We start from the raw sequence: 23303 nt of genomic DNA on the forward strand, positions 1-23303 counted from the left end.
TTGGGCCATCAAAACGGATTGGGTCGATTTTCTTCGGCCCGCACTTCAAAATTTTTATAAAAAGAAAAAAGAGTTAATCTTGCCCACCGTGTGGTTCGAACCCACGACCACAAGGTTAAGATCCGTGCGTTCTACCAACTGAGCTAGACAGGCTCAATATATTATGGCCCAGTATTGGTTCTGGGCTCAATATGATAATATACTTATTCGGCCATCAAAACGGATTGGGCCGATTTTCTTCGTTCCGCACTTCAAAATTTTCATAAAAAGGAGGAGTTAATCATGTCCACAGTGTGGTTTCGAACACACGACCACAAGAGCTTTGCACTCTATCAACTGAGCTAGACGGGCTCAATATTTTATAGGGGTTCTGGGCTCAATGAAGATATACTAATTGGGCCATTAAAACGGATTGGGCCGATTTTCTTGGGCCCGCACTTAAAAATTTTCATAAAAAGAAAAAAACTTAATCACGCCCACCGTGGGGTTAAGAGCATTGCGCTCTACCAACTGAGCTAGACAGGCTCGATATTTTATAGCCCAGTATGGGCTCTGGGCTCAATATGTAGATATACTATTTGAGCCATCAAAACGGATTGGGCCGATTTCCTTCGGCCCGCAATTCAAAATTTTCATAAAAAGGTAAAAGAGTCAAATCTCGCCCACCGTGGGGCTCGAACCCACGACCACAAGGTTAAGAGCCTTGCGCTCTACCAACTGAGCTAGACGGGCTTTACGTATTAAGTTAACATATTTTTTATATATTAAAATTTGGATATTATTATTTTTTTATTTTTAAAGAAATGATTTCTATGTAGTCCATTTGTTGACCGCTGAAGGACGGAATAGCGCCAACCTCTCGGCTCCTGCTGCAATTTTGAGCTATACAATGGAGTATCCACGGACGATACTGTTCATTTTGATTAGCCTGGCTCTTAGTATTGTAGCAGCTTTGATCTCTGCTATAATCCTTGAAGCTTATAGGAGGAGATTCAATCACGGGTACGCTACTGCTACATTCCCCATTGATTTGATATACGATTTTGTTTTCCAAATTGTCTTATTTCTGTTTAAATGAGATTTTCGTTGTGCCCATTCGTTTGGTTTGTTTCAGCCACATTGAAGCTCCTGCAATCTTCGAGGACCCAAACTCGTTGAAACGGGTAACTTTTTATCCTTTTTCTTTGAGCTTCTATTTGGAGTTTTATATGTCAGAGGTCACGTTTGATCGCTTGAAAGATTAAACAATACTTTTGTTAATATCGACTCTCGAGCTTGTGAGTATTTCAATCGCTCCAAGATTGTCTTTGAAGAAATATAATTGATAGGCAGCTAGAGGTTTAGTCAAACAATTTGGAATTTGATCGTAGAATGTATGTACGTTTGCTCGTCATTTTCAATAATTTTATCTCTTATCAAGTGTGAGATATAGCGCTAGATTTTTTATCCTTGCATGGTAGACTGGGTGTACGGCCAGCACAAGCACTAGTGATATGACACCAAGAGATAGGAAGCGAGTACGGATCAATGTGAAGTTCTTTGAGAATGGACTTCATCCAAGTTTATTCTAGATCGCAGTAGCTAGAGATCTATACTCTTGATTCTTTATTTGACCTAGACACAACACATTTCTTCTTAGATCACCATGAAACTAGATTTTTAACAAGACAGACAATTTATCTGTTGATTCTTCCAACTTCCTAGCTGTGCTCAATTTCCTATAAGAAGCTGGACACAAATGGAGAGTCTCGCAAGGTTTTATATAGACGCTTTGATTTTGGGTTCCTCTCAAGTATGAGAGGATTTTCGTGACCCCTTACCTATGATGAGTGTAGTTATTTGGAATGTTAACATCCATGTTATATTTGGTTGTCTCAGAAGATAAATTTTTGTTGAGCCCCTATTACATTTCTGAACTTAGCACAGCAGCGGTGAAACAGCCCTTTAAGTGTCGACTGTTGTTCAATTTACTCAAGATATCAGTGACATACTTGCATTGTTATGACTTATAGATAGATCTCTGATTTTACTCTTCTTATAATCCGTACCGCATACCAAGATGATCCAATGCAAAGAGTTTGTTCAAATCTGTAACTAGCTATTTTATCTTTGCTTTGCTATTTTCTATGATTAGTATTTCATAGACATGAATGAGACATAGACAAGAGTTATAAAGCCCAAACTTAATAGAAGTCGTTCTTAACTTTTTGAGACTATAAAAGGCCTTGGGTAGCTTGCATTTATGTTTAGGTTTTTTAAGGTTCACGTAATCATCTTCTTTAAACTATCCAACCAAAAAAGAGTTATTTATATCCGATTTCTCTTTTATGAAACCTTTTTTTTTTGTATTCCGTAGAATAGATGTTGCCAATTGTTTCAAGTCACAGCCTCACTTATTATTAAAAATCAAATAAAATAAAAGAAGAAGAAGAAAGAGAACTAGCGATTCTGACAAGCGGACTAGCGATTGTGCGGCACTCACTTTCCAACGACAAGTGAGCTAAGTCAATTTGTTCTTGCGTCGCCTACGGCCAAGCGATGTATGATTGAGCTTCTAGCCTTGGTTTTAAAAGAAGGTTTTAGAAAACGAGGGCAGAGATTTTTGAAAGAGACGTTATATAAGCAAGCAAGAGAGAGATAACAACCGCTTACAATATATAACCTTGGGGAGGGGGATATGACTTCCTTGAATATTTGTGTTGCAACCTCAAAGTAACTTGCTCAACCAAATCAAGGAGAAGTTGATCATTAGCAACCCTCTTATAGTCATTATTACGGATCACCTGAGTTGAGGTTCTGATACTCAAAAGATAGCAAGGGAAGAAAAGATTCTTTATTGTTTTTTTTTTTATTGAATTATTCTGATAATGAGTACAGTGATATATAGGCATGCAGTCTTACAGTTTTCCAGCTCTAGCAGAAATAGTCCGTCTCATAAATCATCTAAAGCAACCTCAGCTCACCAAACAAACACACTCTATTACAATTTGCAATTACTTAACAACCACTGCCAACACCTAATGGGTTCTCTGCACACCTTCGCAAGCCAATAGTGGTTGAAGACCAGGCAATGAGCTTGATTTTTAATTGGTGAAAATTCAACCAGGATACTGGCTTGGTTAGGATGTTGCAATCTGAGTTGAAGAAGGCAGAGGTTGAACACTGTATTACTTTTCAAGAACTAAATCACTTATTTGAAAGTAAAACTCTTCTATTTTATTTGCATCAAGTAGTCCATAACAAGGGGGGGAAATATTTTTTTAAGTAAAATTAATAATCAATAGTTTCTCACATTGGAATAAATTGATGGATTATGAGAAAATAAACTTTCATTGAGAAACATGAAAGAAAACACAAAAAAAAATTGCTGAACAAAAGGAGTCATAGTAGAAACTGGCTAAACAAGAAGGAACTCCAAAATTGATGGAAATCTTAAGTCATATGATGTTTATGTTTGGAATGTTGGTTCAAAATTGGTATCCAGTGTTATGTAGAATGCATGGTATCAAGTTTGTTGAACTTTTTTCAGGTTCCTTGCCCTTCAATTTTTGATCCAGCTGAGAAGTATATGTCCTTGATCGTTCCTGCTTTCAATGAAGAGTACAGGCTTCGTGGAGCTCTCGAGGAAACCATCAAGTAAGCTGAAACACATAAAAATTTTCATTTTTTCCATATAAGTATTTTTACTTCTTGTCTCTTATACCCAATTGCTCTCTTCGACCATGGTTTTCTCTGTATACCAATCCTCTGCTCCTCTCGACTCAGATTTTCCTAATTCTTGGATTTTTCAATGTTCTCCTCATAGTCTCTACATTGCTAGATATGACGGGCAAAATAAGACCCCAAGAGAATGTTTCTCAACTTTTAAAGGCCACAATCCTTTCCTAATTAATGGTTGAAAAGCTACGAGACAAAGTATAATTTCATTCCTTTGCTTTTTAGTTATCTTCAACAACGTGCAGCCAAGGACAAGTCATTTTCCTATGAGGTATTTCCTTTGTCCATTTGTCCCCTTTCTTCTTGTTCCTGATCATGGGCAACTCTCAAGAAAATTGTATTGTTGGTTTGTTGCTTATGGACTTTATATGCCAATATTTTCTTGCTTGTTAATTGTTATTCCTTGATATAATCTTCTTTATTGTTTTTATAAGAAACCTGGAGATATGAATTAAGAGAGAGAAGAAACCTACGGGCCAGGGGAAAAGGACTCCCCCTCCAAAATATAACTACTTACAAAAACAACTTCTAATCTTGAAGAATCATGGAATGTAGTTAAAAAGAATTTGCTATAATTATAGCATCACAAAGAAGCAGTGAGCTGTACATTGTTCCAGATTTTCGGAAATCATTAGACTTAAACTCAAACGTTTTGTTGTTCCATTCCAACCAAATACCCCACATTATGGCACGAGAAGTGAACTTCCAAAAAACCCTTGTTTTTTCTTTCAAATTCCAACCACTGACAGCACAGCCTCATGTCGCCGTCATCTACTTGTCTAGGTATGCAAATATGAAGGTCAAACAAGTTTATTCTAAAGGGACCATTGTTTTTCCTAACCACTCACTCTTACGGTTTAAGAACAAAGTAGAAACTTATATAAAAGATGTAACTGCTCATTGGTTTAAGAACAAAGTAGAAACTTATATAAAAGATTTAACTGCTCATTGGTATGTATGGTGTATGTAATGCATGATGCTGAATTCATCATATACCGAGCTGCTTCGGATGCTTTGCCTTCAATGCTGAACATTTAATCATCCGACTTGTACAGGTGATAATAATTGATGACGGGAGTGTGGATGGAACAAAAGGAGTAGCCTTCAATTTTGTTAGGAAGTACTCTGTAGAAAATGTGAGGGTAATACTTCTTGGAAGAAATCATGGAAAAGGGGAAGCTATTAGAAAGGTGAGTTTGGACTTGCCACTTTATTTATAACACTTGTATGATTATTGTTCTCTCTACACCACTTTATTTGTAACACTTATATGATTATTATTCTCACTTTCTAAAATGCATTTTCAAGCAGGGAATGCTTCACTCACGTGGTGAGCTACTTCTGATGCTGGATGCTGATGGAGCAACAAAAATTACTGACCTAGAAAAACTTGAAAACCAGGTTTCGACAAACCCAATCTATTTTCATGTGCAATTTTTTCTATGAAGTTTAAAAATGTGAAATAGTTATTCAAGACGAATTTTCTCTCCCCCAGATCCATGCAGTAGCAGTTGTTAAGAAGGAAGGTTCAAGAGATCCAAGCATTAGAATATCTGATATTCCAATCACTGCATTTGGATCTCGCGCTCATCTCAAGGAGAAGGCTCTGGCTACAGTTTAGTGTTGGTCTTGCAATTGTCTCGCTTATTTATTTTAGCTTTTCTTTTTCATAAAAATACGACAGGTTCTTTCACTTTTCAGAGGAAGTGGTACCGCAATTTCTTGATGAAGGGTTTTCATCTTGTGGTTCTTCTAACTGCTGGTCCTGGAATCCGGGATACACAGGTCCTTTTTTAGTTTGTATCACATGCTCCTTCATGTACATGTGCCATATCTCTGTGCAGTAATAAAGACATAGTGTTTATACGTTCCATTATCTCTGCTAAGCTTCAAATTTTAATCCTTATTTTCGATTTCCGTGATCATATGCAGTGTGGTTTTAAGATGTTCACGAGATCTGCTGCAAGGAAGCTGTTTACCAACATTCGTTTGAAGAGGTAAAATCCCCTCTCCAATCCAATATTTTCTCTCTTTGAGGTTTTAATTCGGACAATCTGAGCGCAAAACCATAAGAATTGAAATTTGTTGGCTTATTTTGTTTTCCTATTCTCTTTCATAGTCCTGATGCTTGTCGTCGGTGAACTCTTTTCAGCAATAGTAATTGTTCATCTATGATTTGAGCTTCCATGAATTGCCGAGTCTGATCAACGGATCAACTAAGCAACAAGAACTGACCGACTAAGCATTCACTTCCTGCAGGTGGTGCTTTGATGTTGAGTTGGTTTACCTGTGCAAATATTTTGGGATTTCTATGGTTGAAGTATCCGTGAACTGGTCTGAAATACCCGGATCCAAGCTAAGTCCACGGAGCATTTTAAACATGCTTTGGGAGCTCGCACTCATGTCTGTGGGATACAGAACCGGAATCTGGAGAATTTCAACCTGAGCTTCCTTCCGACTGAATTTCTCAGACACAAAGAATGGGAAAGATGATCAGTTCACGAATACGGTATATATTTCACCCGCAATAGTTCGTGGTGTGCAAAATTTAGAGCTGAACGAATTTTGAATAATTTTGTATGCCAATGTGATTATTCTGTTTTTTTTTTTTTTTTTCCTTTAATTATTTTGTATGCCAATGTTTTAACATCCCAGCCATGCATGTGGCTGGCTAAGTTATTCTATTGCAAAAGCTTATTTGGGGGATTACATCTCTGGCAATTTCTTTGAGACCCTCTTGATTATATTGTCAGGCTGATATACAACAACTCAGCCATGTTTCGGTTCTGTTCATAGATGAAAACTTCATTCCTTCTGGTTTTAAACACCGTCATATTGTGTACGCAACCTATTCTTTTTCTGGTTTGGGTGGATTGAGTTATAAACTTATTTGAATTGGATTAAAAAAAATGAAAATTTTATATAAATTGAATTAAATTCACGATCTCCTCCACTCAAATTTATTATTAATTTTGAAAAATTGATTAAATGAGTTGAACTTGATTATTTAAAATAAAGAGATGAAATAATTGGTTTAGATTTAAAAAATATTATAATCCAACCCTGTGCGGAGTAGATAACTCAAGATAAGTGCTCTCCTATTCCGACTTCCCAAGAGCCTCCAGTAGCATAGCCAAGATAGCGATGGGATCTCTATCCTATAGGGATGGAGCGACAGAAGTTCTGAAAATTCAAGAGAAGAAGATGTTCGTCACGATAGGTGTCAAGTGGAAGTGCAATGATGTATGCAGCTGAGGCATCCTAACAGACCAATAGACTTCCTACATGACCTCCTCCATGACCAAATTAATTCGATTAGGCCAGATTAATTCGATTAGGCACTCATCTATTTTCAGCTTATTTATCCCAATTATTATTAGGCAAACACTTTTTGTAATCAATGATGTTTAGAGTCTTAAGTTATGATTACGTGGCTCGGCAACCAACTCCAGTACCTTATTGAAATCAATTATTTCAATATTAGAACAATAGCGAAGGACAAAAATGCTAAACAAACAGACAAACAAAAAAAAGGCTACAAAGTTGCCTTTCATTCCGACACATAAAACAGTACACTCCCATATGTCTTGACCCTTCGGCTTCTTTCTTGTCTTTTAGAAGCACTTCCTGTGCACAATCGATGGCCCAGACTCATCATACTCTGCCTTTGCAATCCACATCTGCACCAAAAACACAAGGGACCCATTAGTAAGAACAAAACTGAAAGCTTTTAATAATAATGTCTACCTGCTGGAAGGTACTCAGAGAAGCCAAGATGGAGCCACCAATCCAAACACTGTACTTTCTTTCTGGAGGTGCCACCACCTTGATCTTCATGCTGCTCGGCGCCAATGCAGAGATCTCCTTACTCATTCTATCGGCAATGCCCGTAAACATGGTCGAACCACCGGAGAGGACGATGTTACCATACAGATCCTTCCTAATATCCACGTCGCACTTCATGATGGAATTATATGTAGTTTCATGAATGCCCGCAGCTTCCATTCCGATCATGGATGGCTGGAAGAGAACTTCCGGACATCTAAAACGTTCGGCACCTATCGTGATGACTTGTCCATCAGGCAACTCGTAGCTCTTTTCAACTGATGAACTGGTCTTAGAAGTTTCAAGTTCCTGCTCATAGTCAAGCGCGATATATGAAAGCTTTTCCTTCATATCCCTCACAATTTCTCGCTCTGCTGTGGTCGTGAATGAGTATCCACGCTCCGTGAGAATTTTCATCAAGTTATCAGTAAGGTCACGGCCAGCAAGGTCGAGTCGAAGAATGGCGTGTGGGAGAGCATACCCCTCATAAATGGGGACTGTATGACTCACACCATCACCAGAATCCATCACAATTCCTACATAATAGAACAAGAATTCCCTAAGAACTTCAATCTTCATAGTTTTACAGTAATGATGAACTTATAGTGAACTCTCACCAGTTGTTCGACCACTGGCATATAGTGAGAGGACAGCTTGAATAGCTACATACATGGCAGGAGTGTTAAAGGTTTCAAACATGATTTGGGTCATCTTTTCACGGTTAGCTTTGGGGTTAAGAGGGGCCTCAGTTAGGAGAACAGGATGCTCCTCTGGGGCAACACGAAGCTCATTATAGAACGTGTGATGCCAAATCTTTTCCATGTCATCCCAGTTACTAACAATACCATGCTCAATTGGGTATTTCAGGGTCAAAATACCACGCTTGGATTGAGCTTCATCACCTACATAAGCATCTTTCTGGCCCATGCCGACCATCACGCCGGTGTGACGAGGTCGGCCGACAATGCTAGGGAAAACTGCTCTGGGAGCATCATCACCAGCAAATCCAGCCTAAAACAATGGCACAGGAAGAAATGCATTAGCCATAGCCATAGCCATAGCCATAGCCATAGCCATAGCCATAGCCATACATAAAAATCACAGGAAAGGCAGTCTACCTTAACCATTCCTGTTCCATTATCGCATACAAGAGGCTGAATGTCCTCTCCATCTGCCATCTTTTATATAGCTGCTAGAAAAGTTGGAATTAGTTGACACAAGCATCATTGGAACTCAAAATCCAATGATCAATATAAATCACACTAAATGCAAAGTATAAACAGGGAAACAAACAATTCTCAGACGTTATTTCTGAGTATCAAACTGTGCCATTGCCACAAAATATGCTGTTCTTTCTTGGATTTCTTAATTCTTGGTTCATACACTATAATTAAATTGATTGACAATTAGGTATCAGCCTCACTCTAACGGATCATTATAGAGTACCATGCACTCAAAAAATTGCCTACTGTATTGAATCTTGATAAAACAGCAACGATACAGTGAGATTAGAAAAACAATCAGGTAGAACTTAAGAACAAACAACAATATAATAAAAAAGAAAGAACAAGAATCGACAGAAATGCAGATATAAAGAGATGCGTATGAGCAAATAACAAAAATCGATGATGGGAAACAAGAACCTTTGAGGATTGAAGGTGAGGAGTATGGGAGAGCGAGAGAGAGAGGGTTCCAAGGGAGGAATGAAAATGGGGAAATATAAAGAAGGAAACTGGATTGAATTCCATTTGGAGCGTCGGAGTTCATCACAGAGAGAAACGGGAGGTTCTTGTGGTACTCACTCACTGGATTTGCGACAGAGAGGGCGACTTCGTTGGGCTGGGCATCCCATTTCGTAGGGGGTCGTTATTACTTTTCATTTTCATTTTCTTTTTCTTTTTTTTATATTTTACCATTTTGCCCTCCCATGTCTTTCTTATTACCAATAAACTCTTCAAATTTTCTTACCCCACTCATTTTTATCCCCGAACTTAATCCTTTTTTCTTTCCCCATTTTTAATTACATTCAACAATTTTATATTATAATTTGACTTATTAAAATATTATATAATCGAATATAAACTCGTACGATCAAGTTAATAAATCAACAATTCAAATTTTACCAAATAAATCAACTATTTTTATTTCCCCTCTCCCCTTCAAATCTTAATTTATTTATGATGCCTATAAATGAAAATGTAAATTTTAATTTAATTTTTATGCAAGTTAAATTAGATTTTTTAGTTTATTTTATAATCAACCTTAATAATTATTCTCGAATAAATGATATAATAAAATTGTATAAACTTTTAATTGCAAATATTTAATACAATTTATATTTCAAACAATCAATTATAATGGAATAAATTACGATGCCTATTAATGATTTATTAATAAAACAATAAAAAGAATTAAAAAAAAGATTTATGCATTCACAAAAGAATACTTAATAAATTCTTATTAATTATAGCTTATTATTATTATTATTTACAATTTTAATTTGAATAAATTAATTATACTTCAAAATTATGATATATCAATCAGCTAATAAAAATGTCCCAATAAATAATAATTTATTTTGATTCCCATACAACACAAAGAACAAGGCAAAGTACTGTTAAGACAACCACAAAGAACATCAAATACATTGAGAAAATGATATCTTGTGGTGTTCTTCAAGGGACATTTTAAACTTGGAGCTACCAACTCGATAAGATACGGATCTGAGGCCGCCCAATCAATCCTTCTACAGAAATGGAGGAAGTATCACCCATCTGCGTGGGTACCTTGGCCTTCCCTCCTTCCCATCAAACAGCTGCACATAGGGACGGAAAAGTCAATATGTGAAACATAAATAAACGCTAACCTATCAACTTAAACTTCTTCGGTATCATAAATGAATGAATTGTTAAGGATTGTTTGGGAGAGGAGTCACACATCGGCTCATTAAGGGGTTGATCATGGGTGTATAAGTAAGGAATACTATCTCTATTGGTATGAGACCTTCTAGAGTAACCAAAAGCAAAGCTACGAGAGCTTACGCTCAAAGTGGACAATATCATACTATTGTAGAGGTTCGTGATTCCTAACATGAATTAAGAACAACTAGGAAAAATAAGTTAGATAGATTATACCTTCTTGAGGCGACGGTGCTTTGCAAGGGCCCAGTTAGTCATGATAAGAGTAGCAACCACAAGAAAGATGTAACCAGCAACAGTCTGTGTAGCTATATTGAAGCCTACCCACTGATATATCTCTGTTGTGTAGTTTGCACATGTCACAATGTTGAACAGAAACCCCTTTGGGATTTGATATCCCCCATTCCCCTCAGGGCTCCGCAGTTTTCTCAGCAAAATATGACAGTAGAAGTTACACACTTGACACAGCAAACCAAATGCAAACCCAATCTTCATTTGAAGGTCACCAACAGGGCTATAAAGTGGGTGATTAACATAATATGCAATATACGAACCAAAAGACCAGTAGTAAGCGCAGTTTCGAAACACATTCGAAAGCGGTGAGGTCGCGTGGCTGAACCTATGCACGAAAAATGTTTCCATGATTCGTTTGAAGTAGTGAAAACACCAGTAGTACATTGCATACGTCTGAACTGGATGGATGACACGTTCGGCCTTGTAGCCGAAGAACTGATAGACAGGGAAGTAGTAAAAGATGGGGTAGAGGATCAAGGGGCCCAAGTATTCAAAAAAGAAGAGAGTACGATAAGAAACTTGTGGACCCAAGTCCTTGAAGACAACAGTTATGTTGTCTGAGTTGTTGCTACAATACTCTCTGAGGCTTTTCTTGTAGTTAAGAACGGTAGGCCTCTCCTTTAAACCAGGTTGAACTGGAAGAGTTAACCGCTGCCTAGCAGGGTAGAACTTTTTGGCTGTTTCAATGAAACAAGGAAATCAGGTAGCTGCACTTTACATAACAATTGATATCGACTTACATGTATGCATGCCAAAAGGACTACCAATTTGCTACTGCTTAAGAACCATTCAACCATTTTACAGTAATGAAAGAACTAATTTTCGGGAAGGATGAGATAGAAATAGTTTATTACGAAGAAGTAGTGAAACATATTTTGATTCCTCACCCGTCAGGCGTGCAGTTTTTGTGAGATCCCACATCAGTTTGAGAGGAAAGAAAAACATTCTTTACAAAAGAATGGAAACCTCTTCCTAGTCGATGCATTTTAAAGCTTTGAATGAAAAGTCCAAAGAGGACAATATTTGGTAGGTTTAGACGGTTACAAATAGTATTAGAGCCAGACACCGGGAGGATGTGCTAGCAAGGAGGTTGAGCTATGAAGGGGGTGGACACAAGGCAGTCTGCCAACAAGGAGCCGGGCCCCATAGGGGTGGATTGGGGTCCCTCATCGATTGAAGAAGGGAACGGATGTCAGCGAAGAAAATGGGCTCCAAAGGAAGGTAGATTGTGAGATCCCACATCGGTTGGGGAGGAGAACGAAGCATTCTTTATAAGGATGTCAAAACCTCTCTCTAGCATATGCGTTTAAAACCTTGAGCCGAAGCCCGAAAAGAGAAGCTCAAAGAGGACATGACAATATCTGTTACAGTTTCACACCCAAGAGCTTAAACTGTTGTGCTAGGCTAAACTTAATCTTTAGATTCATCCGATTAACAACAAGTCCAGTTCTATCACTCACTCCAACAAAAATGTCAAATATAAGCTAAGATTTCTAACAATTCTAAGCTAAAAAGAGCATGTATGCAACAATGAAAGAAAACATTCTACCCTCATGTACTCACTTCGCTTGTAAATCACATCCTGCAGATCCGCCACCGAAGCCTGCAAAAGATTAAACAACAATGTCCATGAAACTTAAGATCCCATCAGCTACTCAACCGTAAGAAGCCAAATTAATAGGTCTAGAAACAGAACACAGCCACCAAAACAAGTTGTACTCTTATCATCCTTTCTTGTTTTCCAAGAATCGAAAAAGAAACAGTAATTGAATCAAAATCCGAACACTTACAGAATCGCTTAGTTGAATGCCGCCGTCAACAACTTCTCTCCCACTGCGAGAAACTACCGAGACCTTCATCTTCACAGCCAAATTAACCCCACTGCGATTTCAACCCAGATCCTGAAATAGCAGAATGAGAGGACCCAGAACCCAGAAATGGTTATATGATGAGATCTGCTAAAGGATTTTATTAAAAAATGGCGAAAGTTATCTGGGTCTGAAGTGGGTTTTGAAGGAGGAGGTTGGGAAGTAGGCTTATTAAATGGCGTGCAGTTGGGGTAGGAGAGCTAATTCCAACGACGGATGCAGCGCGTTCCTAATAATCTCCTCATTACAAATTTACAATTCGACAAATCGCTTTGTTTGTGAGGCTGGAAGTCCACAAATTTAACGGAATGAATGTGAAACCTAAATTTTAAATTGCACCAAATTTTGGGTAAGGATCAGTGTGACGAGAAGTGGTTGGTGGTTGGTGTGAGTGTCATCCCTCCAGCTAGTTTTTTTTCGTAATACTCAAAAATTAAAATTGAAATTGGAAAATGTTAAGACATAATAAATTGAATATTTAACTCAAAATCGAAAAAGTAACACACAACGGGTTTGAGAAGTTGAAGCCGGGCCGAAGCTCTGGACCGGTTATTTAAAGGGCAGTGGCGGGCAGATTGAATAATGAAACCTTTTTAGGGTGAGAAATTGATATCTTTGTACGGCGTTGAGCTGAATAATGGCTCAGAAATTCGGTGGCCGGTTGCTCCCCACTGGAACACCCTCGGTGGGTTGGTCCTTCGTCGTCGTCATCTCTTCGCTTCTCGCCGGCGCCTCCGTCGTCCACAACATCTACAAACCAAATCTTGTATTCTCTCAATCTGTTATGTTCTTAAATACGTAGAGTGACTCTCTGATGATTATTCATAGTCGGAAATATGGTCATGTATAGACGATTGCTGGGTGCAATTTAATTTGATAATGCCTATAACCTGTTTGATGAAATGTTCACCTTTTATTTTTTGTCTATTGTCTTCTTATTTGAGTATAGGACTTCCATTTCTGTTTCTGATCAATGAGATTATGAACAGTTGTCTAGCTATGTTCTTGAAATCAGATATCAATTTCAGCTTCTTCTTTTTTCAGAAATTAGGTGTGTGTGCCGTGTGCAATTTAACTTGACAATGCCTGCAACCTGTTTGATGAAGGCACATCTTATACTTTCTGCCTACTGTCGACTATCTCCTCGGATCAATGGGATTCAGAACAACTGTCTAGCCATGTTATTCTCTAGTGGATTTCCTTGTTCTTTTTAATTTTTATGTCTATTTTCTTTCAAGGTGTAACTGCCAAGTATATATATTGATTTGAACTTTCTCTTTTTGAGCTTCACCAAAGTTTTTAAAACGCTTTTACTAGGGAGAGGTTTCTACACTCTTATAAAAAATGCTTCATTTTCTCCCAACCGATGTGAGGTCTCACAATTCACCCCCTTCAGGGCTCAGTGTGTTCGTTGACACTCGTTTTCTTCTCCAATCGATATGAGACCCTCCCAATCCACCCCTTCAGAGTTCGACATTCTTACTAGCATACGGCCTCGTGCCTACCCCTTCCAGACTCAGCCTCCTTGCTGGCACATCACCCAGTGTCTAACTCTGTTACCATTTGTAACAACTCAAGCCCACCACTAGTAGATATTGTATTTTTTGAATTCTTCCTTTTAGGCTTCCCCTCAAGGTTTTAAAATATGTTTGCTAATAAGAAGCTTCTACACCCTTACAAAAAATGTTTCGCTCTTCTCCCCAACCGATATGGGTAAGTTTCTTTGTACAAATGAAAATTTCAGCTTATTGTTTCTTAAGATAGGATCATATCGTGTGCTGTGTGCAACATAACTCGTTGGATGATGAAAATCTCACCTCGGCTAATTTAGGGGATGATCATGAGTTTATAATCAAGGAATACTATCTGCATTAGAGTAAGGCATTTTGGGGAAGTCCAAAACAAAACCACGAGAGCTTATGCACAAAGTTGTAGAGATCCGTGCTTCCTAAACCTGATTGATGAAAGGTCCACCTTGAACTTTATTCCGATTGCCTTCTTATTTGAGTATAGGTCTGCTGTTTCCTGTTTCTGATAAAAGGAATTCAGAAAGACTGTCTAATTGTGCGCTTGAAATCAGATATCAATTTCAGCTTCTTCATTCTTCTTCTTCCCCCCTTTTCTTCTCCAGAAATATATTGGGATTACTGAGCCATTTTCTGTTTCTTGCATTTCTCTTAGTACCTTTTCATAAAATGTTTGCAAGTCTGTTCTGTTCATACATTTATGCAATTGTATTGCTTCATCCGTTTCTCTTGTTTCACTAGAAAGTACTACATTCAGATGGCTCTGAATTTCTAACGCATTTCATTTTTAATGTCTTTGTAGACCTTGCCTCCGGTGGAGAGCGTCCAAACAACCAGCAAGAAAGACCGTAATTAAAAATTATTTACTTTATGGTTTAGCATATAGTTTGTTTATTTCTTTCCAGATAAATGTTTTTCTCATCGTTCAGCTTAAACTCTTTTCACACGCTTTGATGTTGAAGTTCTCTATTGTTGGGAAAGGAAAAAAAAAAAAAAAAAAAGAATCTTTGAAAGATTGGCATACAGTAGGGTAAAAGTACAAATTCTTAATCCAAACCGCAACCTCAAGGCAGGGATCGAACCCCTGACTTAAATCGAAGCCATTTAAGAACCGAAACTTTGAAAAAAAAGAAAAAATTAAGGGACATTAGAGATGATTCGAGTGGTGTTCAACCTGGTATTGACCGAGATGGCCTTAATTTTGGTTTTACTGTTCAGAACTCCATTCAGAAAGCTCATAATCAGTGGATTGGACAGATTGAAGCAGGGGAGAGGGCCTTTGATGGTGAAAACCGTTGCCGCCACCATGCTGGTGCTCTTCGCCTCAACTCTCTACAATGCAGCGGAAATCCGCCGGCGAACGGCGGAGGCCGGCTTCCTCAGCCAGACCGACGAGGTTCTCATGGCTCATCGCCTTCTCGAAGCCTCCATGATCGGTGAGCTCTGTTCTTTTTAAGATTTTGTGTTCAATATATTCATGAATGAGCTATTTTGAAATGGTTTTGATTTTGGGAGTGTTTGGCAACAGGATTCTCGCTATTCCTCGTGCTGATTATAGACAGAATACATAATTACATCAGAGAGCTTCATCGACTTAGGACCAATTTGGAAGCAAGATCTGAAGCACGCACATGAAAAACATCGAAAAATCTGAAATTTATTTCAACTTTGTTTCCTATTTATCTGTAAATGCAATATATTACATAAGATATATTAATTAATAATGATTAATATTGAATATACCAATTAATTATTTGGGCCACAATGTTATTGGGTTATGTAGAAAAAGCCCAATAAGCAAACGAAAATGTAAAATCGCACTCTTAAAAAAAGGAAAAATAATTCATAATTTATAATATGAGATTGTTCCTATTTTTTGTTAAACAAATATTAAAAACTATATTATCAATACAAAGCAAATATGGAAGACCAACACTATATTTTCAAGGCTTCCTGATGAGGGCCAAGGAAGAGAGAATTGAGACAACGGCAGCACAAATGAAAGCGAGGAGAAGAACGGCTGCCGAAGCATTTCCCTTGTCCAAAAACGAGTTTAAAAGGTTGCCAACCAGCTCTTTAAGACCTACTCTCAAATCGATGCCAGCGCCTAACCCCGCCGAGGCCCCCGACAGTAGAAGATACGACAACAGCTACATAACATGACACAACATGACATCAAACATCCTTAAATCTCGAAAGCTTAAACAAATATCATTATACTTACCTTGTCGCTGAACATATCGAAGAGGAGAGTTCGATGGCTTTTGGTAACGACGTTGTAAATGTTGAGAGCAATTTGAAGTAGACTCAAAACAGCTCCAATAATAGTGGTTGATATCAAATATCTGTACATAAACAGAACCACATTGAATCAAAAGTTGCTGAGAATTCTAAAAGAAAAACCATATTTAAGAACACACTTACCGATAGGAATAAACATCTTTGAACTTAAATTTTGTTTCATTTTCAGCGCCTTTGTTCAAAGTTTTGGAATTTGTGGCGTTGATTAGGAGAGAAATGAAGATCAAAATGAAGGTCAGGATTCTCAGGATAAGTGAAGCAATTCTTGAGCCCTTTGACCCTTCCATCTCCTCCTTCCACCCTTCTAAATTTTGCTATTCAACTTTTACTATATGCACACACATATACTTGTACATATATATATATATATATATATGTATATATATATATATGTATATATATATATATATACATATAATATATATATGTAAGCATTCTGGAGATATCCTCTTTGTAGAAGAAAAGCAAAGAAACAGTCAACAAGCTGGACTTGGTATTTTCTTGGCCAATTTTTTATTTATTATGTTCATCTCAAGATTTTTAAAAAATAAATAAATAATGGAAATGATCTATAACCTATATTCTATAATATTCACAAATGGATTAAGCATCCATTTTCTGTATAATGTATTTAAATTATATTTAAATTATGGACTATGTCGTTAGAATTTAATATTTAAAATTGGAAAATAAGCGGAATTCTCTTACTTTATACATTATTTAATATATATCTTTTTATGGGATATCTTAGAATATTTGAATTGGTCATTTAGTTATTCAAATTCATAAAATAAAGAAATATTTTTAATATTTTTTTTAATATAAAGAATATAACACCCCAAGTCCACAATAACGGATATTGTTTTTGTTTAGATTTTCCTTTTTTAATCTAAATCACAAATTAAAAATGAAAAAGGATACACACATACAAAAGTAAATAAAAATGATCATAATTTATCAGACAAAGAAACCACCACAGATTCAAGGCTTCCTGATGAGGGCCAATGCAGAGAGAATTGAGACAACAGCAGCGCAAATGAATGCAATAAGAAGAACAGCAGCTGCACCACTGCCCTGGTCGAAAAACGAGTCGAAAAGCGTTCCAAACAGCTCCTTCAAATTGGCTCTCGTATCAATCCCAGCTCCTAACGCCGCCGACGAGCTCGATAACAACAGATATGACAACAACTACATACAATAACATCGTGTAAGGTTCATCGAAACAACTTTTCAAGCTCTTAAAAACACTTTTTAACGTGCACTTACGTAATCGCTGAACAAATAAAAGAGCGGAGTTCCTTCGCTTTTGGTAACCATATGGTAAATGCTGAGAATGATTTGAATCAAACTCAAAACACCTCCAATTACAGCCGCTGCTATCAAATAACTGGAACACATAGATCCCCAAGAACATTAAATCAAGAGTTAGTGAGAAAAAAAAAAAAAAAAAATCTTACCGATATGAATACACGTTCTTAAATTCAAGCTTTGCTTCATTCTCAGTCCCTTTGTTGAGAGTTTTAGAATTGGAAGCGTTGATTATGAGAGAAATGAAGATCAAAATCAAGGTCAGAATCCTTAGAATCAGTGTAGCAATTCTTGAACCCTTTGAGGCTGCCATCTTCCAAGCTTTTGCTCTTCAACACTTAACCACAAATCCAATTGCTTCTATATACATACATACATATATATATTATATATATACACCGCGTTCGTGTTTTCTGGGCCAATTGTTTATGTAGCCTTAGAATAAATATCTCAAAATTTTATTAAATTCTTTAGATAACACTCGGACTCGTAACCCACATCATAGTTGACCTCTTACAAGTTGTCTTGCAAGTTGATTATGATTACTTTATCAAGATGAATTGTGCAAAAGTTTCTAATTCTAAAATATTTTAAAATTGTTACTAATTTTTTTTCGATAAAATATCTAGTTTTTTTTTTTTAATGTTTTAAAAAAATAATTTAGACTAAAGATAATAGTTTTCTTAAAATTATTTTTTATATTATGATTGATGTTTCTTCATTATTGTAATATTGGAGGTATTTGAAAAAGAGTTGTTGGACTTAACGGAACAAATGAAAACCGACACCACTTGCCCTGTCGGACCACCCGCCGGAAACGGCGGCAAAGTCTTCTCTCTAACCAAATTTTTATGTCAACTAATAAGCCCTCATGTCGTCGTCTTAACTCTATCTTGATTACCTTTGACTTTTTCTTAAGTTTGACCTAGTCTTATCATTCATTTTAAATATTAATATTACACATATTTAATATTTTGGTTCTTATTAATTTTATGTTCAACAACTTGTAAATAAAAAAGTTTAAGATATAAAATTCAACGTTTTAAAATTTCAGAAAATTCTTAGAATCTTAGTTAATAATTAAAAGATATTAAAATATTTATTTAAATTATATAATTTTTCTATAATTTCAGCCAAGCATGAACCAGGTCTGTTGATTGGGGGTTTTCTTGCACTTCAAGTTCGTATTGACCAAATTCACATTAAAATTAATTTAATTCTTTGATCTCATCCTTTTTTTTTTTTAATTTTATTTTAATAATTCTAGGGTCCATTATTCTAAGTGGAGTTGAAAATAATTAAACCATAATGAGAAATTAATTAGCACTTAATAAAAACCGTAATTAATTTACTTTACTTGACCATTTACATCCTTCATTCTTAAGAAACATGAAATTTTAATTAGAAGAATTAATAAACTTTTATTTAATATTTATTGCCCTCAAACACTCGAAGCCCGTTCTGTGAAGTGGTGGATTTGGAGGCCCATTGGTATTGGGCTTACTTTTCTTATATTTCTTTGACCTAGTCTCCCTAGGCCCCACTAAGTTGAACCTCTACAAAAGATAGATTCTTTCTATATATTTATTAGAACTATCTAAACTTTAAAACATGCTTAAATTTTTAATTTTGTATTTAATAAATCATTTACATAATTAAATTAATTTTTAATTTGAAAACCAACAAAACATAAAATTTAAAATATACAAAGTGATTTTATAGAATAAATATTTTTAAAATTTAAGAATTTATTAAACATTTTTTTAAAATAAAATTGGCATATTTCTAAAAAAAAATGGAAACAAAAAATGGAAATGAAATGGGAAGGGGTGGAGGTTAAATAAATAAAGTTGGAGGACCTTACTTTAATAAGACTCCACTAAGTGTATGGTGGGATGTGACAAAGAAGAAAGCCCCACATAATTTGTGGACAATTTTTATTTTCAAACTTAGTCAAAAGCTAATTCCTCTCTCTTATACAACGCAACAATTAATACAATAATCAATTTCAAGCCACGTCACACGCGCCATTTCATTTTCTTTTTTTATATTATTATATTTGTTGAATATTTTACCCAAAAGGAATACAAATTAATAATTGTGTGGTTGATTCAACAATCTTAGACTCAAGGGACAAATAAGCATAATGATTATTACTAACCCATAATTCTCTTCCTTTATTTCATCCATCAATCAACACGACTCTCCATAATAGTATGATATTGTTTAGTAGCATTATTTTGAGCTCTTTTAGACCCATGATCATTCTCTAAATTAACGAATGTAGGACCCGTTATTTTTTCAAATATATGTTCGTATATGCTCATAAATTATAATCTAAGTTTATAACAATTTAGACCCGTTATTTATTTATTTTAAAAGGAAACTTCTAAAAATGGGAAAGAATCTTAGTTGCATATGATTGAGCACATATGGAAGAACGTGAGGGGTTATAAGGTGAATAAACACATGCATATTGGAATCTCTCTCTAATTTTAAGCTATCTTTTTCTTTAATTTCTTGGCATAGATTAGATGAGATGAGATGAGATGAGAAAAGAAAGAGAAAGTAAAGGAAAAAAGGAAGCAAAGGACATGATAAAGGTAAAGCTGCAATGGAAACAGAGAGAACATCTTCACGCCTATGCATGTGGCCATCAACCCACGACAACAACATCAACACCACCTTAAAACACCCTTCCTATCTTACCTTGGAATTCCGAGCTCCCCTATTCATCCTTATAAAATGACCGACCAATCTTTTCACTTGCCCTTATTCGACCAAATTAGTATGGTAATGACTTGAAAAGACGTAACAGTGCTATGTAGGGGTCGATATGTCGAGATTTTGTTGATAGTAATGGGTCGGGTTTGTTTTGGTTTGGTGATTGCGTTATGTAATTGTTGATCCCAAAAGAAGATGAATTCCATGAGTAGAATATTGGGTTTGTTTTAAACAAATAATCCAAAGTAAGATTCCATTCAAACAAAAAAGAATAAAATCTTAAGAACTAAATGATGGGAAATACTGACATCATAACCCATCATGCAAAATTCCATCCACCCCTTTCCTTTTGCTTTCATTTCACTTTTGTTTAATCACAATCAATAGGGAAAGCAAGAGAAGTAATTAAACCAACCAAAAATGTTATGTGGTAAAGAGGAAGGGTTTCTCCCTTTTTCTTCTACTTTTGACCAATTTGAATAGTGTTTGTGTGCTCTTAGACCCCTCTAGACTCCCTTTTTGAACCAATTTGTGATATAAATGGACCCGAGATCTGCGTCAATAGCAAGTCTTAAACTGGTTAATATTATCTAAACGAGCATACTACTTGACATATACTCATTCTTTTGAGCTTAGAAGTCCATTTCGTCATATCCCATGTAAGTCGTACTCAAATCGTATCATCTGGGTTTGGTTCGGGTACCATATGAAATCACCAAGATATGTTGTGACATATTTAATTTTGGACATTATTGGCTAAAAAAAGGGGTTTGTAGGTTTGGTGTGAGGAATATATTAGGGTTTAGGGGAGAATCTAAAAGGAAGAAGAGGCACAAATTTAAATGCATTCAAACTGCAGTTTCTTTTCAGGAAGCTGAAAAAGAAAATCATAGTGAGCCATTAAAACATTACCCAAAAATACGAGACTAACCTTTAAGATGGGACCTCTGAGATATTTCTAAAACGAAGATTCAAGAATGACGCCCCCAAACATGCATGTATCTAATTAAATGAAAGAGAAACTCGAACATATTTGTCCTAAGTATTAATGTGAGATCTCCACTTCGGTTGGAGAGCAGAATGAAACATTGTTTATAAAGATGTGGAAACCTCTCTCTAGCAGACGGGAAAGCTCAAAGAAGACAAATATGGGGTGAGATTGAGGTATTAAAATTAACCTGTTAAACCATGCTTGAACTTATATTGTAATACGAAAAAAAGGTAGGTCATTATCGATAATCGATGGTACTTTACGTATTCGAGAGGATTTGTTATGTTCTAAAAAGAGCAGTGGATCATCATTCATTTGATTTCACAGAGAGATTATACAATATTAGCTCTCTTCTCAAGTCAGATAATATCAAACTTTTGAATGCACATATTACAAAGTTCCTAAATTAAACCCCAAATTTGAATGAATCAAGAAAAAAAAATAGCCTATCATAATAATTTTTGTTCCTAATGCTGAAATTCATCCACCTTCTTACCCTTCCAAAATCATAAGAGATGGGTAGTGGAAGAAGTTGAATTGAAATGATCTGAAATTTGATCTGTCCAAGCAATGTTCCCAGGTGCTGTGCTTGTAATTGAATTCCAGAACTGATCATTTGGTTGAATTCCCAGAAAATTTCTTGAAAAATTGTTAATCCCTTGAGTATCCTCCATGAGTTTCATGCTGCTATTAGTGGTACCCAACAGATGAGTTGTGGTACTAAACCCATTGTCCAGTAATGGCTTTGAGATATCAGCTGGTTGTTGTTGATGATGATGATGATCATCAGCCATGAAATTTGAATACATCCCATTTTGTTGATGTAGATTTGCAAAAAAGGGTATTTTCCATTGGTTATGATCCGTGATTCCACTTGATAAAATTGTTGATTCTCCTCCTGATGAATTGGGGATTTGAAGGCCTTCGAAGTTCAACCCAATGTTCCCAAAATCACTCAGATTGTGTAAATTTGGAGCCAAAAAGGGGAAATGGGTTGGCGGAGGAGGACCTAATTGATGGCTAATGATATCTGTTGTGCAACTGTTTGATGACACTGTGCTCGTTGAAGTACTCGAACCCGCCGGAGATTTCGACCGGTTACTCCCTCCTTTGCTGCTTCTCTTACTTGACCGCCGACACCCGCCCCCAACCGGTACATTCCTCATCGCCCCACCTCTTGTCCAGTACCGACGACAGGTCTTGCAAAAATGGCGCGGCTGAGTGAGGCTATAGTTGTTGAAGTAACAAAACTTCGTGTTGGTTGACTCACATCTAGGGCATTTTAACCCCGCTTCTGGTTGCGGTATCTTCGCCAACCTAGCTCGATCCGTCATCGACCCAGGTCGGATCGAGCTAGGTACACCACCTCCACCCCCACCTCCGCCACCGCCAGCTGCAGCTGGCGGTGGCGTCGGCGGAAGGTGTTGGCCGTTATTAGTCTCACAGCCACTTCCTTGGAGGTGATTTGGTTGCTATAAGATAAAACCCCAATCAAAATGTTTGGTATATTGAAGAAAGAATTAGGGTTTTTAAAAATCTTTTGTAGCGAAGAAGCTAAATGAAGAACAAAGAAAAAAGCTTACCTGAGAAGGCCAATTGGGTGGATCAAGAAACACAGGAACTGAAGAGAAAACCATGGAGATAAGTATTCAACAAATTTCCTTTTTTTTCCCTTAAAAGGAAAAATCAAAACTTGGTGATCACAAACGAAAATAAAGAACACAGTGTGATGAGAGTTGAGTGGGAGAGAAGAAAGCTAAAGTAGAGTCTATATATATATATATATATATATATATATATATATATATATATATATATATATATATATATA

The 23303-nt window shown here is 36.4% G+C and overlaps 7 protein-coding genes and 2 non-coding genes across 14 annotated transcripts; 2 read left to right on the plus strand and 7 right to left on the minus strand.

Annotated features, from left to right (window-relative positions):
* Positions 1 to 80: 80 nt before the first annotated feature.
* Positions 81 to 153, minus strand: TRNAK-CUU. Its single transcript has one exon. It is a non-coding gene; the product is annotated as a tRNA-Lys (tRNA).
* Positions 154 to 659: 506 nt separating this feature from the next.
* Positions 660 to 732, minus strand: TRNAK-CUU. The gene has a single exon. It is a non-coding gene; the product is annotated as a tRNA-Lys (tRNA).
* Positions 733 to 826: 94 nt separating this feature from the next.
* LOC111487753 (dolichyl-phosphate beta-glucosyltransferase-like) lies at positions 827 to 6426 on the plus strand. Of its 3 annotated transcripts, none has more exons than XM_023135277.1 (10): positions 827 to 1002; positions 1115 to 1163; positions 3530 to 3636; positions 3943 to 3988; positions 4773 to 4907; positions 5029 to 5118; positions 5213 to 5332; positions 5419 to 5502; positions 5650 to 5714; positions 5977 to 6426. In XM_023135277.1, the coding sequence occupies exons 1-10, from the start codon at positions 890 to 892 to the stop codon at positions 6161 to 6163; spliced, it is 996 nt and encodes a 331-aa protein (XP_022991045.1). In that variant the 5' UTR covers positions 827 to 889; the 3' UTR covers positions 6164 to 6426. The 3 variants fall into 3 exon arrangements, with proteins under 3 accessions (XP_022991045.1, XP_022991046.1, XP_022991047.1); XM_023135278.1 differs by lacking the exon at positions 5977 to 6426 and adding an exon at positions 5870 to 5970; XM_023135279.1 differs by lacking the exon at positions 5977 to 6426 and adding an exon at positions 5837 to 5920.
* A 679-nt stretch (positions 6427 to 7105) lies between these two features.
* On the minus strand, positions 7106 to 9373 carry LOC111487712 (actin). Of its 3 annotated transcripts, none has more exons than XM_023135214.1 (5): positions 9186 to 9373; positions 8661 to 8731; positions 8160 to 8553; positions 7465 to 8078; positions 7106 to 7397 (listed from the first exon to the last, which is right to left on the minus strand). In XM_023135214.1, the coding sequence occupies exons 2-5, from the start codon at positions 8718 to 8720 to the stop codon at positions 7332 to 7334; spliced, it is 1134 nt and encodes a 377-aa protein (XP_022990982.1). In that variant the 5' UTR covers positions 8721 to 8731; positions 9186 to 9373; the 3' UTR covers positions 7106 to 7331. The 3 variants fall into 3 exon arrangements, with proteins under 3 accessions (XP_022990982.1, XP_022990981.1, XP_022990984.1); XM_023135213.1 differs by having other exon boundaries at positions 8661 to 8734; XM_023135216.1 differs by lacking the exon at positions 9186 to 9373 and having other exon boundaries at positions 8661 to 9159.
* A 714-nt stretch (positions 9374 to 10087) lies between these two features.
* Positions 10088 to 12877, minus strand: LOC111487465 (very-long-chain enoyl-CoA reductase-like). Its single transcript, XM_023134873.1, has 4 exons — positions 12545 to 12877; positions 12318 to 12357; positions 10677 to 11431; positions 10088 to 10357 (listed from the first exon to the last, which is right to left on the minus strand). The coding sequence occupies exons 1-4, from the start codon at positions 12611 to 12613 to the stop codon at positions 10289 to 10291; spliced, it is 933 nt and encodes a 310-aa protein (XP_022990641.1). The 5' UTR covers positions 12614 to 12877; the 3' UTR covers positions 10088 to 10288.
* A 2237-nt stretch (positions 12878 to 15114) lies between these two features.
* Positions 15115 to 15904, plus strand: LOC111487467. 2 transcript variants are annotated; one of them, XM_023134876.1, is made up of 3 exons: positions 15115 to 15325; positions 15406 to 15584; positions 15677 to 15904. In XM_023134876.1, the coding sequence occupies exons 1-3, from the start codon at positions 15302 to 15304 to the stop codon at positions 15717 to 15719; spliced, it is 246 nt and encodes an 81-aa protein (XP_022990644.1). In that variant the 5' UTR covers positions 15115 to 15301; the 3' UTR covers positions 15720 to 15904. The 2 variants fall into 2 exon arrangements, with proteins under 2 accessions (XP_022990644.1, XP_022990643.1); XM_023134875.1 differs by having other exon boundaries at positions 15136 to 15584.
* LOC111487466 (CASP-like protein 4D1) lies at positions 15600 to 16780 on the minus strand. Its single transcript, XM_023134874.1, has 3 exons — positions 16573 to 16780; positions 16373 to 16493; positions 15600 to 16298 (listed from the first exon to the last, which is right to left on the minus strand). The coding sequence occupies exons 1-3, from the start codon at positions 16734 to 16736 to the stop codon at positions 16092 to 16094; spliced, it is 492 nt and encodes a 163-aa protein (XP_022990642.1). The 5' UTR covers positions 16737 to 16780; the 3' UTR covers positions 15600 to 16091.
* A 509-nt stretch (positions 16781 to 17289) lies between these two features.
* On the minus strand, positions 17290 to 18123 carry LOC111487423 (CASP-like protein 4D1). Its single transcript, XM_023134821.1, has 3 exons — positions 17907 to 18123; positions 17716 to 17836; positions 17290 to 17637 (listed from the first exon to the last, which is right to left on the minus strand). Exons 1-3 carry the CDS (start codon positions 18068 to 18070, stop codon positions 17431 to 17433), a joined length of 492 nt encoding a protein of 163 aa, XP_022990589.1. The 5' UTR covers positions 18071 to 18123; the 3' UTR covers positions 17290 to 17430.
* Positions 18124 to 21756: 3633 nt separating this feature from the next.
* LOC111487720 (dof zinc finger protein DOF3.6-like) lies at positions 21757 to 23218 on the minus strand. Its single transcript, XM_023135227.1, has 2 exons — positions 23056 to 23218; positions 21757 to 22944 (listed from the first exon to the last, which is right to left on the minus strand). The coding sequence occupies exons 1-2, from the start codon at positions 23107 to 23109 to the stop codon at positions 21979 to 21981; spliced, it is 1020 nt and encodes a 339-aa protein (XP_022990995.1). The 5' UTR covers positions 23110 to 23218; the 3' UTR covers positions 21757 to 21978.
* Positions 23219 to 23303: the final 85 nt, after the last annotated feature.

The sequence above is a fragment of the Cucurbita maxima genome, unplaced genomic scaffold (assembly GCF_002738345.1).
Source record: "Cucurbita maxima cultivar Rimu unplaced genomic scaffold, Cmax_1.0 Cma_Scf00012, whole genome shotgun sequence".
In the NCBI taxonomy this organism is placed as follows: domain Eukaryota; kingdom Viridiplantae; phylum Streptophyta; class Magnoliopsida; order Cucurbitales; family Cucurbitaceae; genus Cucurbita; species Cucurbita maxima.

Excerpts from the sequence above, each read along its gene's own strand:
- LOC111487753 (XM_023135277.1), top strand. The coding sequence starts at position 890 with ATGGAGTATCCACGGACGATACTGTTCATTTTGATTAGCCTGGCTCTT. Across the intron at positions 1,164-3,529 it reads ACCCAAACTCGTTGAAACGG|GTTCCTTGCCCTTCAATTTT; the intron begins GTAACTTTTTAT and ends AACTTTTTTCAG. Across the intron at positions 3,637-3,942 it reads GCTCTCGAGGAAACCATCAA|TTATCTTCAACAACGTGCAG; the intron begins GTAAGCTGAAAC and ends TTTGCTTTTTAG.
- LOC111487423 (XM_023134821.1), bottom strand. The coding sequence starts at position 18,070 with ATGGCAGCCTCAAAGGGTTCAAGAATTGCTACACTGATTCTAAGGATT. Across the intron at positions 17,837-17,906 it reads AAGAACGTGTATTCATATCG|TTATTTGATAGCAGCGGCTG; the intron begins GTAAGATTTTTT and ends TATGTGTTCCAG. Across the intron at positions 17,638-17,715 it reads TTTATTTGTTCAGCGATTAC|TTGTTGTCATATCTGTTGTT; the intron begins GTAAGTGCACGT and ends TATTGTATGTAG.
- LOC111487465 (XM_023134873.1), bottom strand. The coding sequence starts at position 12,613 with ATGAAGGTCTCGGTAGTTTCTCGCAGTGGGAGAGAAGTTGTTGACGGC. Across the intron at positions 12,358-12,544 it reads GCATTCAACTAAGCGATTCT|GCTTCGGTGGCGGATCTGCA; the intron begins GTAAGTGTTCGG and ends AATCTTTTGCAG. Across the intron at positions 10,358-10,676 it reads AGCACCGTCGCCTCAAGAAG|CTGTTTGATGGGAAGGAGGG; the intron begins GTATAATCTATC and ends CCCTATGTGCAG.
- LOC111487712 (XM_023135214.1), bottom strand. The coding sequence starts at position 8,720 with ATGGCAGATGGAGAGGACATTCAGCCTCTTGTATGCGATAATGGAACA. Across the intron at positions 8,554-8,660 it reads ATGGAACAGGAATGGTTAAG|GCTGGATTTGCTGGTGATGA; the intron begins GTAGACTGCCTT and ends CCATTGTTTTAG. Across the intron at positions 7,398-7,464 it reads CTCTGAGTACCTTCCAGCAG|ATGTGGATTGCAAAGGCAGA; the intron begins GTAGACATTATT and ends TTTTTGGTGCAG.
- LOC111487720 (XM_023135227.1), bottom strand. The coding sequence starts at position 23,109 with ATGGTTTTCTCTTCAGTTCCTGTGTTTCTTGATCCACCCAATTGGCCT. Across the intron at positions 22,945-23,055 it reads CACCCAATTGGCCTTCTCAG|CAACCAAATCACCTCCAAGG; the intron begins GTAAGCTTTTTT and ends TTTATCTTATAG.
- LOC111487467 (XM_023134875.1), top strand. The coding sequence starts at position 15,302 with ATGATTCGAGTGGTGTTCAACCTGGTATTGACCGAGATGGCCTTAATT. Across the intron at positions 15,585-15,676 it reads TCTCGAAGCCTCCATGATCG|GATTCTCGCTATTCCTCGTG; the intron begins GTGAGCTCTGTT and ends GTTTGGCAACAG.
- LOC111487466 (XM_023134874.1), bottom strand. The coding sequence starts at position 16,736 with ATGGAAGGGTCAAAGGGCTCAAGAATTGCTTCACTTATCCTGAGAATC. Across the intron at positions 16,494-16,572 it reads AAAGATGTTTATTCCTATCG|ATATTTGATATCAACCACTA; the intron begins GTAAGTGTGTTC and ends GTTTATGTACAG. Across the intron at positions 16,299-16,372 it reads TCGATATGTTCAGCGACAAG|CTGTTGTCGTATCTTCTACT; the intron begins GTAAGTATAATG and ends CATGTTATGTAG.